This window comes from Nipponia nippon, unplaced genomic scaffold (genome assembly GCF_047370975.1).
Source record: "Nipponia nippon isolate SJK-2023a ecotype South Korea unplaced genomic scaffold, ASM4737097v1 scaffold_7, whole genome shotgun sequence".
NCBI lineage: Eukaryota > Metazoa > Chordata > Aves > Pelecaniformes > Threskiornithidae > Nipponia > Nipponia nippon.
The window spans coordinates 16,719,196-16,732,635 of NW_028262391.1; the positions used below are offsets into that span (position 1 = coordinate 16,719,196).

The 13,440-nt window shown below is 36.8% G+C and overlaps 1 protein-coding gene across 1 annotated transcript in view; it reads left to right on the top strand.

The window, feature by feature from the left end:
* The window catches only part of PLOD2 (procollagen-lysine,2-oxoglutarate 5-dioxygenase 2), a 57,000-nt gene extending 49,618 nt beyond the window's left edge, over window positions 1-7,382 (top strand). Inside the window, exons 14-20 of the mRNA XM_087740169.1 lie at window positions 514-576; window positions 1,957-2,070; window positions 2,477-2,542; window positions 3,545-3,649; window positions 4,562-4,708; window positions 4,961-5,086; window positions 6,174-7,382. Coding sequence (XP_087596295.1) covers window positions 514-576; window positions 1,957-2,070; window positions 2,477-2,542; window positions 3,545-3,649; window positions 4,562-4,708; window positions 4,961-5,086; window positions 6,174-6,329 — 777 coding nt within the window. The 3' untranslated portion in view covers window positions 6,330-7,382. The remainder of the gene's footprint in view (window positions 1-513; window positions 577-1,956; window positions 2,071-2,476; window positions 2,543-3,544; window positions 3,650-4,561; window positions 4,709-4,960; window positions 5,087-6,173) is intronic.
* Window positions 7,383-13,440: the final 6,058 nt, after the last annotated feature.

A 13,440-nucleotide genomic window follows, 5' to 3' on the forward strand; every position in this document is an offset into this window, starting at 1 on the left:
CCAGACCTATTTCCAGACACTATAGCATTGAAAAATAATTTTGCTGAATTGAACAAGAAAAGTTGGCAAGTATTAATTTTTTTATTCCCTCATAACAAGGCATGATCTCCTTTGTTTGTACTGATTCTTCAGGACATCCCCGTCCAATTCTGTTGTATTCAAACCTTCTCAGCATCAGTTATTGCAAACCTGTGCTTCCCATGCGCTCATTAAACTAATCTGACTGGCTCATCAGAAAATTGCTTTCTCTTTTCCTCTTTCTCGGTCTGTGCTGTAAGATGGTCTGGTACGTGCTTGTTTTTGTATTGCAGCAGATGAGAAGGGGCTGGTGGAAACAGCTTTGACGTGTATTATGAGCTTTGCTTGGAGATGCATGTTGTCTGTAAAGGCATATCAGCTTTTGATCAAAGGCTGCTATTTCCCTAATGTAACTGTGGAAACCTAATAGTAGTCGGAAAAAGAGAAAGAGATGATGTATCGGAAAACTGATGTGATGATTCTCCTTCATTTTAGACTTTACAAAGGGAAAAAGACTCCCCTTCTTCGGAAACATTCCATATGCTCAGACCCCCAAAGGTGTTGCTTTATTTTTTTTATTCATTAGTTATTATTACGTGCAGTATTATTCTACCACAAGAAGATACTTCTCCTCTGTCCCCTTACTCTAATGAAATACTGCTCTAGCTTTCTCTTCAATCATCTAAGGTTCAAGTTTTTGCCAGGGACAGGCTCTTCGTGACCAGCTCAAAGCATCTTAGAGAGGCTTGTTGTTTCCCCAGGGAGATTTCTCGGTGCTTCTGAGGTTAAGGTGTGCTGAAGCTGTGCTTCCATAGCTAAAATTGATTCAGTAATCCTAGGAAGGACTAAAGCTCAAATCACTAGCAGGTCAGCCAGGCCCCCTCAGTGACCACACAGGGCAGTTGTGAAATCAGTGTCACTTTAAGCTGTTTTTCTTGACCCAGACCCTCCTTATTCTCCCTGCTGCAGCTACTTTATGATTTGGTAAGTGCCTAAAACTGGGCACGTGTTTAACATAATCATTATCTTTCTAACAGTTTAACTCTTTTTCAGACAAAAACAGGCAGAAATGCCAAAGTATCCAAATAGCAATGTCTTCATCTGCTGCAAATCCAAAAGTCACAAACACTTCAGAAATGAAGTTTTAGTCTGAAAAACAGTAAACTGAAGAAACCCCACAGAACCTAAATTTCTTTTAAAAAAGACTATTTTCTGCTACTATTTCTAATCAAGAGAGTTTTGTTAATATCTTCTGTTAATATCTTAATAATAAAGCTGTATCTTACCACACTTGATCTCTTGCACATATTTTGCAGTGTTTGCTTAAGTGAACATACTTCACAGTGCTCAGCTGTTTTGTACCCTGATCTGAATATTCTTATATGCTGTATTTGCCAATATCTTTTTATTTCAGGCCAATTCACCAGAAGGATCATGTAGTGAATACTCTGAAATAAGTTTCTTGTTCTGACTTCCATTAGACCTTTCATTGTTAGCTTATTCTTTCAGTTTTTAATCAGAAACTAAACCCTAGATGTTGGTTTTCTTGTATGAGTATTTTCAGTTTGAGAACAGGTGCTTCCAGTGTGTTTGCTTAGGTTTTCTGGAAAACAAATCAACCAACCACTTCTCTGTTTTTTTCCTTTCTATAACTGTATGTGGGTTTATGTTATGAACAATATATGTTTTGGTTTAATGTGTTTAGAAAATGAATTCAACCAAATGCTTGTAAACAAGAAATTATGAACACTAGTTCGTGATTAGAATCAACCTTTCAAAAATTAAAGATGCTACATGAACAGCATGTGTATAATATGTACGTACAAGTGTGTGATATATTTTATGAAAGTGCAGGCATAAACAAACAGACTTTTTAAAAAACATTATTTTTGCTAAGATCGACAGTTTTGCTAATGACATCTTCTCTACTTGGTGTAGGGTGTTTTCATGTACATTACCAACAGACATGAATTTGGACGACTTATTTCTACAGCCAATTACAATACCTCCCACTACAACAATGACCTCTGGCAGATATTCGAAAATCCTGTGGTATGCATCTAATTATTGATGAAACAGTTATTTTATTTGAAAAAATTGTAGTTTATGTATTATAAAGGACTTGGGATTTAAAGACTTTACATGGAGAACATTTGTTTATTATGCACTAAATATCGGTTGCGTGCTAAAAGGTGTTCTCTACCACCCATTTAAGCAACTGACAATATATCATATCAACAAGCCAACTGATGACCAGAGCAAGGAGGTGGAGATATGGCCCTGATGTAACAGGTTTCATGATTTTTGACATGATGAGAACCAGTTTGTTTATGGGGATAAGAAATTGTTTAATTGCTTCCAATGCTTTCAGTAGAGCAAATGAATAGAATATAAATTATTTTTTGTCACTTATAAATTCATTTGTTCTATTTTAATGTTTTAAAATCTTGGGTTTTAGGACTGGAAGGAAACCTACATAAATCCCAACTACTCAAAGATCTTCACTGATAATATAGTAGAACAGGTGGGTATAAGTAGTTTTCTTAAAATTTGTGGGACTGACTGATAATAAATTGGCATACAGTAACTATTTCCATGCAAATGCTGTTTTGGTCTGTGGCTGAACAGCTTTTTGATGTTTTGGATCAGAACTGTATCTTTGCCATTTTGAAAACTAGATGAGAGGAATCCAAAAAATAATTGCTAGATTGCTCAGAATAATGTAGTTGTCCAAGTAATTGGCTTCTCCAAAAGATGTATTTAGCTTATTTATTTGAGCTAGCTGGTACCACTGCAGAAGGGCTAATAAAATTTCTGTAGAAAATTGCTGCGTTTTCTGGTATCTAGTAAGGGAAGCTCATCTAGATACTTTCCCTGGGGTGTGCCTGTCCCTATGGATTCCTAAGGTCTGACAACCATGAATCCAAGGTAAAGCCTTTTGCTGGATGCAAAGAGGTTGTCTTTTTTTTTTTTTTTTTTTTTTTTTTTTTTTTTTTGTCTGCCTGGCTGCTTGCTTTCATGCAACTGATCTGGATGGAGCGCTTCTAAGATGATTGTTGTTGTACCAGTGTTGGATGATCAGTTCTGTGATAATTAGAGACAGTGATTTAATGAACTTTGCTTCCTTAAGAAGCCGGGATAAATTGTTTTTGTGTTTAAAAATAATGTTAAGTTTTAAACTGTTTTCCTTAATAGCTTGTAATGTAGAAGATCAGGGTTGTTATTTAGAGCAACCAAGGCACAGAGTATGTGGGTACACTGATGCAGCTGTTAATGCTGGGTCATGGCTTACAAGGTAGCTCGTAGGTTTTGATTCATTCCGTAAGAATGTGCTTGTGCATCAAGACAAAACTTAATTATTTAAATGTATCTGAATTATGGCTCAAATGAGAACAGTTGATATTCTTTAATGACCAAGAAAAGATGTCCTTTCTTAGCAGTTGAAAATAAAAGGTAGCTGTCAAAGCTTATCTCCACTGAAAGAGATGAATGTAGTTTTTAAATTTTTTTTTTTTTTCTTTTGTAGCCATGTCCAGATGTATTTTGGTTTCCCATATTTTCTGACACTGCCTGTGATGAATTGGTAGAAGAAATGGAACATTTTGGACAATGGTCTGGTGGAAAACACCAAGTAAGTGTCAGCCTATATAAACATGACCTTAATGAATGACTGCCCTTATGATAATAAGTCATGGCGTACTGCAACAAACAAACATTCCAACAATTGCCAATGACCCCGAGACATCTGCTTCATGGTATAAAATGCTTAGTTTAGTCTACTGCGTAGCTTGTGGTTCAGCAGATTTAGAGACATTCCTCAATTAACCTTGAACTAGCAAATTCAGACACTAACAGTGGTGCAGTTGCTGTAGTAGTCACCTGACGGTTATCCAGGGCTGATCTTGGATAGCTGTTGATAGGTGTTCAGAGAGGTTTTACTTGCTTACCTCTTCAGTACTAATTTGTCAGGCTTGTCTACCTAAGCAGTAACCCACAAATGTTATGAGCTATTGTGTTTGTGTTTGCAGAAAGTTCAAAGTATTCATTAATTGCTGCTAAAATTGAAGGAATGTTTGTCTTATTCACAAATGCAGTACCTTAGAAATGAGATAAATTGCAGTCATTATTTTACTGCAGGGAGGAGCCTCCAGAAAGGATTTTAAGCTACTTTTATCTTCAAATTATTTCAACGTTTATTACCATGTCAAGTTGAGGCCTGTACTCTTGATCTGATATAACTTCAGTTGCATCTACATCTCAATAAATAAAACCATTACCCCAGGAAGCCCTTACTTACAGGCAACACATCTAAATATTGACTCACCTTTTAAAAAAATTGCCAATTTTTGCTCATTGATAGTTCAGCAGTTTTTTTTTCTACGGCAGTTAGCTGTGAAATTACTGTACAGCAAGCTCACGTATGCCCACTAAAGCATTGCTTTGTTGCAGTTTTGTGATTCTGCAGATTTCAAATAAATATTTGTAGAAGTGCGAGAAGTGTTCCATGTCCATATTTCAAGGCTATTTATGGTGTTTTCATTAGGACAGCCGTATTTCTGGAGGTTATGAAAATGTCCCGACTGATGATATTCATATGAAGCAAATCGGACTGGATAATGAATGGCTGCATTTCATAAGAGAGTTCATTGCACCAGTAACACTAAAAGTGTTTGCTGGCTATTATACCAAGGTATGTGTTTAAAATTTTTGCAGATAATTACTGCATGGCATGGGTAATTCTGAGTATTTTATTGAATATGCCCTATTTGGTTTTGTTGGGGAGTTTATACATGAGGTAGCAGTAGTTATAGATGAATGTTGCTGTTCACTCAACTTTAAACAAACAAACAAACAAACAAACAAAAAAAGGAAGAAAACCCAAGAACCCTGTGTGCGACTTGGAAGTTCACATGTTGAAGTCTGACTGTGTATTTTGTTCCAGGGGTACGCTTTATTGAATTTTGTTGTAAAATATAGCCCTGACAGACAACGGTCACTCAGACCTCATCATGACTCCTCTACATTCACAATCAACATTGCTCTCAACAAAGTAGGAGAGGACTTTCAAGTAAGTTGACAACTTACTGACTTAAAAAATGTCCTTTGAGTGTCTAATATTGTTTCCAAACTAGAGCCCAAATGGATATACTTTAAGACTATGTAGAAAAGGAAAAGATGTGCATCACAAATTAAGATATATTATTCCTTTGTGTTTTTTGACAAGTACTAAATTTGCTCGATTGCAGGATCCAGAACTGTTGATGCAGTCAGGCTGAATTGGTCAAAATGGTTTCAGATGGTGGGGTAGAAGGGGTTTAAAGAAAAACTTCAGAGATGTTAGGCATTTCATTTTTAACATTTCTGAAATGCTTCATTTCCATACAGTGAAAACCAATTATTCAAAATACTTTAAATAGTCTCAAGTTGACTCAAATGGCCTCTTTTCTGTACAACTTTGTTAATGATTCTTTTTTAGATCAGCCACAGAATGAAAATTTTCAACTGTTGTTCCTGTTTGTTTTGTTTTGTTTTTCCTGAGATGAATCAATATCAGAGTAGAAAATAATTTAACTAAACAGTCCCTGGAGTATGGAGGTAGGCAGGGCAGTGCAGTAATATCCAGCTTTGACTAGTAGAGAAACTTAACCTGTTTTGTTTATGAACCTGTATTATTCAGAGTCCTACTTAACACCCATAAGTGCGTTTCTCAAACTTATTACTTTAGAAAACACACCTTCAGTTTGAAAGCAACAGCCAGATAAATTTATTTAAGATTTTTTTAAATGCTATGCTGGATAGGGATGCAGTCCTGGAACAGGGCCTGTGAACATGATTTGCTTCTGCCTGGTGTCATCTACAGTAAAGTTACTGAAGATCTGTTTGTCAGAGTTGCTGCTTGAATGAGTTGCTATCCAGGGAATGCTAAAGCAAAGCAAGGGGAAATCTTTGATTGCAAGTGCATGTCTGTTATATATTGCTCTGAAGATGGTGTCATTTAAACAACCTTGTTAGTAGAAATAGGAAAAAAAATTATTGTTAACAGCCTATTAATAATAGCAAAATATTTTAAATTGTGGATAAATAAAAAGGAACTTACTCAATTAAAACACAAGGTAAACATTTGGATTTTTGTTTTGTTCGTGTTTTTGCTGCAGGGAGGCGGATGTAAATTTCTTAGGTACAACTGCTCCATTGAGTCTCCCAGGAAAGGATGGAGTTTCATGCACCCAGGAAGACTGACTCATTTACATGAAGGACTTCCTATCTTGAATGGCACAAGATACATTGCAGTATCATTTATTGATCCTTAATTTTATTTTTCTTCCCTCTTCAGCAGTGTTTGATTCTTTACATAAACACTTATTTATAGATTTCTTCTGGAAGATGGTGATAAAAGAAACTTTAAGTTACTGTTCCTAGACAGCAAAGTTACTTTGGGCTAAAAGAATGAAAAAAAGAAAATGTTCTAAAATTGTTGAAGATTTCTCAATATCTGCTCTGAGCCTTGAGTCACAAAGTAAACATGTCCTGCTTGTTTTTCCATTCTGCTGTCTTAAAGAGTAGGTAAGGAGGGAAAATGGAAAAGCATTTTATAATGAATCCATTTCGTTGTTGAAAAACAAAAAAACAACCAAACAACCCTAGATACAAAATTATCTGAAAAATTTATTGTGGTTTTCACTCAGTAGAGTGACACAGCTAAAGTTTTTGTGGTGTGTATGTTTGGTACCAACCAATTAAAAACCACAGCATAAAAACAAAATCAAGTGAATCTTGTATACAGTTGTTGGGCATAAGCAATAATTCCATATGCTGGTGTATACTGAAGGGAAAACATCTCAGTAGCCTGTTTTCTTAATTAATTTTCAGTACTGAAATGTACACCTTTAGAAGAAAAAATAAATTAATTGAGGAGCAAGGATTAAATAATTTAGGTAAGAAAAAATGGTTTATCATTTGTTTTAAAAACTCATCCAGTTGAAAATTTACTTTTCTTCACCAAGTGACCTTCATTTAAAATGAGTTATTTTTCTAAATGTGTAATTGCACCCAAGTGATACTGGAAATTTGATGTTTATTTTCAGGATGCTGGTAAATTTTAATAATAGGATGTTTTATATAGACAATTTTCTACTCTTACTTAAAATTACTTGAATTTTGTATCAGGAAAATGAAATTGTCCCTTTTAAAACTAAGGGTCTTAACTTGCCGTTTATTTTAAAGAAATCGGTTTAAAATATTCCTACTGTATCTACTGTTTGTAATTTAAAGAAACTTGAAGCAAACTGTCTCAAAGTCTACCGTGCCAAAATGCACATCGTGTTGGAAAAACTTGTGAACAATAAAGGGTAATTTTAAATTAATGTAACAGCTTTTACTTGACTGTATTAGGTAGTTTCTTTGCATGTTGACATTGTTCTTACAGAAATTATATTTATTGATGAATATTTTTAAGGAATTCTAGATATATATTTAGATTGGAGGTTTCTCTAAGTGTTGGGTTCTGGCTTATTTACTACTGAAATTATTTCTCAGGTGAGTTGGTGCCTGTGTGCATTACAGAAAGTGCATTACACTTTCAGAACGACCACAGCAGGATGGATGTTTCTTGTTTTCTGTACTGACCTTCCTTTTTTATATAGAGGCTTTTTGATGATCTAAACAGTAGTTTGCTTTTTACCTGCTAATATTTGAAGAAACTTTCTATCGTGTTTCCTAAACACAAGCTTTATTTGGAGCTGAAAGGATTGAGAGAGGAGTTCAAAGATTACCCTGTTACCGAAAATAAGCATGTCTGCTAATTTCTCTGTTCTGCTGTTTTGAGGAGTGGGTTGTAACCATACTTAAAGTTACACTGAAGCAAATACATCAAAATGTGGTAACTCCAATAATTTACTGAAGTCGGCTGGCTTGAAAAGGAATGGCTTTTCACAGGAAGTTCTTTGCTTTCTTTTAATTTCTCTTTACACTGTCAACTTTTCTTCATTTCAGGCTACTATTTGGAGGTTGATATCCCCTGACTTTGTTTCCAGACATGGAACACCTCCGCCTTAGTGAGCATCTCTATATATGTAGCCTGTGCTTAGGCAAACTTTACAGATCAGAAAATCTTCAGGCCTTCAGAATGAAAGCAGCCTTTGTTAGTCACCTTTTTCTGAGCATTTGCCTGTGGTCTCTTAGGTTAACTCAGAACAGAATAATATTTTTACCCCTGGATCAGTTACAGACAGTTTACTGTTATGAGGAGCTTTCTTGGAAAAAAACACAAAAATACAATCCTGTAACACACAGGGGAAGTTCTTCTGCAGAATTATTTTTTTTTTTTTTGCATAACCAGTATTTTAATTATGTATTTTTTAGTTCTCAGTCACATTTGATTTTTTTGATGTGTATTTTTTCCCTCAACAAATATGCGAGGGCTTTACTTACTGTTACATTTCTGTGTTTGCAACTATTAATTTACTCTGTCACATAGTGACACGTAATGCTACATTTGCTGTGCTGCACATTTGTTGGAAGGGAAAAATGTGTTTACCATGCTCATGTTGCTAAAATTCTCTGTTTCTTCTTTTGATGAAGTATTTGCAAAGGCTAACAACCACCACCTTCCAGGTGGATAGCAACATGTGTGGAAGTGTCCTCATTAATTTCTTAGGAACTGACAGGTACCAGAAAAAAGTTTTTTCTTAACAGTTCACCTGAATTAGTTCTGAAAGCTTTGCTGTACTGTTAGCATGTGAGTACATGACCTCACACAGGCTAAACAGAATTGTCACTATTAGGAAATGATTTTTAATTCTCATTACTTTTAAAAGCACTTCAAGATTCTCGTGTCTCCTAACAAATTTTGTTTTGGTGCATAGAAGATACATGCATCAGGAGGAAAGCAGCAACCTTTATTCCAGCAGTGTCTGAGAAACCTCGGGAGTACAGGGACATAAAGGTGCTCAGCAACAGATGAGATGTTTGTAAAGTATTTGATTTGTTCTGCTTTCATCTAGCTCTGTTTTTCACTGTTAAGTTACTTGAAGAGACTGTGGTGTGGATAAGACGTGGAAGAGCAGTATATGAGCAAGAGAATTTCTTTTTAACCAAAAGGAGACTGAGTATGCCTTGGTTTTATTTCATATTCATGAACTATTCCAACTCTGATACTCCTAAAAAATGTTCACGGCATTTGGTAGTATTTTACACATTTAATCTTCTTTAACATCACTCTGCAACAAGTAATTCCAATATATATTTGTCACTTTGGTTTTTTCCCAAAGGATTACTGTTCCACTCTTACTGTGAGCTGATAGGAATAAGACTATGACAAGCCCCAAAAGAAGATAGATTTTCAGTGAGGTAATAATAATGAAATCATTTTGATTGTGCCTTTTTCTTTTGTAATGGCTTTTCCTCCACATCTACTGTATTCATGGAATAAATGTTAATTCAATGCAGGGCTTCCACAACAGCTTCTCATTTGCAATGTGTAAGAAGTAAGGAGATGATGACATTTAAAGAGATGGAAAAGTCTAGAAAGGACCCTTATCATTCCTTCCTCCCTTGTGCACATACTAGTTTTGCTTTTGTTTTTCTGCTTGAAAGAATTTTTTCAGATTTTTCTTTTCAGCTACTGCAATGAGCTTTTTAAAGAATATATGTGTTTCAGTTTTCTTTGATTTATTTCTGATATGGTCTTCAGTGGATTCAATTCTGAAAGAAGTAAGTGTTTTTTTGAATCTTCACTTCCCTAAATCCTCACTTTCTTGCTTGGCAGAGTAGACTGCTTTGCTATTTTTGTGAGTGAAAGGGAACACAATACCTGTCTGAGCAGCTCCCTGTGGCTGAGGTGTCAGATAAATTACTTGACTGTTATTTTTTTTAATTATGAGATTTTTTGATTCTATGACAGAGCATGAATTAGAGGGCAGAGCCTTTATAAAACGCATTTGTAGAATTGATATTGGCAGTTCTTAGAGCTGAGGTTTGCACTAGTAGAGTTAACTGTAGAGTTGCAGGAGTAAGTAATTAATTTATGACTGCCAGGAATTCCCAGTTGTTCTGTTTCTTCCCTCTAGCTGCTGCCAAGAAAGATGGTCTCTGACAGAAAGTTAGTTTCCAGCCAACACTAAAACTGAAATGAGAATTGATGGTGCAGGATTTTATTGTACCCAAAAGGTTCAAGTGTCACTTCAAATGGTTTTCAAACCTGGTTTCCCAAATACTTTCTGTATCTTAATATAAAAGGTTATTCTGAATCTAATGTCTTGCTCAACAGTACTGAAGAACCTTGTTCTTGTGTACAAACCAAACGTTAAACACAGTTGGAAAGAGATGCTTTTATCTTCAGTGAAACATTTTATTTGCTAGTTATATTCTTTTTTTTTTTTTCTTTCCTTTCTTTCTGTAATTATCTTCCCATTTGACATAGCTTTTAAGATCTGTATAAATGCATCCCACTTACAGGATGACGGCTGTCTTTTAGTGCATTTCGGGGCTGGGGGCAGGGTGAAATAAGGAGGGGATGGGTCAAAGCTCAGGAAAGTTCAAAATTCACTCCCTGGAATTGCTTCCTTCTGCAGATATTGGCACAGAGCTGTGCAGCCTCGATCCTAAACTAACAGGAGGAGAGCTGAGAAGCAGTTAACATCCTGACATGTTGCTAAGGCTGCTAAATGTAAAGAGATGATCATAAATTTCTTTTTCTCTTGGTAATTTATTGCTTTTGGAAAGTTAGTTTTCTGGATTGAGCTTCACTTCAGAAAAGCTGTTTTGGCTGTGTTTAAAGCAATGCCCCTCAGGATTATTTTGCACAAGAATAAAACGTGAGATCAGCTATCTGATAAAAGCATATCCGTCTTAAGGTATTTAATAGAGTAAGGCAACAGTTCAAAAGTAGGATTTCAGTCAGCGTGGTTACAGCCTTTATTGGCATCAGTGCAACTTCAGAAGTAGCAAAGCTGAGAGCCTGGCCAGCGTGGAGGATATTGGCCATATCGCAGGCAGCACTTCGGGGTGATGCCATGCCACCTAGGCAGTTGAGAAAACTGTTTTCTTGAAAAAGCTCGCTTGTGTTTTGGGTCCTGCATATTGTTGCCTCTGCGCCTGCCTCCTCGACTTACTATTGGTTTACAGTTGTTGAATGTCTCAGAGTGCCTGAAGTTGGCAAGGAAGATGTATAGTTGCATAGTAACAAATTTATTCAGGAACTAGTCTTTTGGCTTGAACCTGGATTCATCTGTTTCCAAAAATTTTGCTTAGTGGTGAAAGGAGTTGCTCAACTACTAATGGCTTTGCACCATTTTGTTTCTGCTATATTCTGGAGATGGGGAGCAGAGAGAGGAGCAAGGTAGCAGAGCAAATTTAGTATAAGCTACTTCCTTATTTCAATGTCTGTAGTAGAGATGGGGCATGAAAACACTGCATTTTCACAGCTTCAGTTGGAATGGCAGTTAATGTGAGCAATACTTTAAGCCCATGAAATGGTTTACAATATTTAATACCTTAAGACATCAGGACTTACTCTTCAAAGTGGGCTTGACTAATACTTCAGGCTTTAAGCTTTCTCAGACTTGGGTTGCTAATCTCTCACAATGTACGCTCATCCACTGGGGGTGTGTGAAAAGGAGGTTTGCAACCTTACTGTTTTCCACTTTGTTTTTATAGTAGCAATTTTCATTTTTAAATTAAAGCATATTCTTCCAAGCATATAAGGTAAATTGTCTTCTCCATGTAATATAGCAGCAGAACTAGCAGAATAACTGCTCAGGTCTTTGTTCCTTAAAGTAACTTGGTGACTGATAACAATTGGTATTCTTCTGCAAGGGGAAGGTGTGCCCAACAGCTTTTGTTAATATTTGAATGATAGATCTTTTTCCATCCTCCTGTGGCAGCAGTAAGGATGGAGAGATGGAGTTGGTGAGGATACCTGAGAGAGGCAGCTGTCTCCTGCTCAAGTCCCCGGTTGCACTCAGCACACTGATGATGGAGAAATTTGGGTTTTGCTGCTATAGTTGGATTCAACTTAGTTGCCCCCAGGGTGTGTACAAAGAGCTTGGAGAAAACGGAGCATGCTTTGTAAGGATGAGCTCCTCTGGTATTTTAGCTCCTGAATTCTAGCAATTCTCTGAGCTTACAGGATATGAGGATTTTAGGGGGGGTTTAACTTGTTTTTTCCCCAGAGAATTCTAACTTGGGTATGGTGGTAACTGAAGGCATTTCTGTAAGTGGTGTCCCTTACTGAGTTTCAAGTCCCAAAAGCACAAGGCCATTGCAGCTTCTTAAAGGAAGGTTCTCCATCATGAAGTTGAGGCAGAAAGTATTAAGTATAAGCTACTAAAAGCTAGCTTGTTATCTTTGGAAGTACTGGGTGAATGTAAGAGGTGGGTGGGTGCACAATGCAACAATGAACTTCTGGCACAGCCAAGTTTAGAGACTCGTCATCTCTGAATCACTTTTGCAAACTGTGGTTCACCAGGGAGTGATTTCAAGCATTCGGTCATCCTTTAAAACACGTACAGCGTAAAGTAGGACAGGTCCTGGTATATAAAATAGTGTTCTGCCTTCAGATTTCCAGATCTGACTGTCTCAGACTTGTCTTAGCTGTGCCATCAGGTAATTCTCAGTTCTTGTACTGCAATTACATGCATTAATCTGCATGAGAGCATTTTGGCCATACAAGGTATGAAATTTTTGTTCTCTTAGACTCCTTGCCCATGCCCCCATCACTCAGGCATACATGTGCACGTTGCTTTCCATCCAAACTGTGCCCCCTTCGCATCTCATATGTTTGCCAGATGTCAGGTTTCCTGCAGGGACAAAAAAAAAAAAGCACGGGTGGCTGACAGCTTTTGCATAAATGCAGGCAGGAGCAAGGAAGGCAGAGACAAGGGATCTTTATTTTAAAGTGTTCTTGAAGTGTAAATTTTGAACTGCTGCTTCTGTAGTAATGAAAGATGCCTTAGGATCTGAACTAGTGAGCTGTTATATATCAAGGGTATAACTGAGATATGCTCTGTAGAAAAGCATAGAATATGTTTCCTGATTAAACTTTTTTCTTGCAGCTTATACAGCCAGTGGGATGAGATGGATACAGAGGGCCGCTGGCAAGTGCAGTTTCTTAGATCCCACAGGCGAGCCTTTCATCCTGACCTGTGGCATTGCTGGTGGCTGTTGGAGCTGGTGACCACTGCGATGTTCCACTGTTGTGATGTGTATTTGGTGAGGGCTTTTTAGTCTTCATCTCATTATCCATCAGCGTATGCGTGTGTGTGTATGAACACAAACTGATGCTTGTTCTTTTCCATAGCATGGCTGTATCTTGGCCTTGTTCTACAAAGAGAATTTTTTTCATTGTACTGCTCAGACTGGAAAAAAGTGTTTCCCTTATTCTGAAAATTATGGTGTACAGAGGAGTACACAGACAAGGCTTGA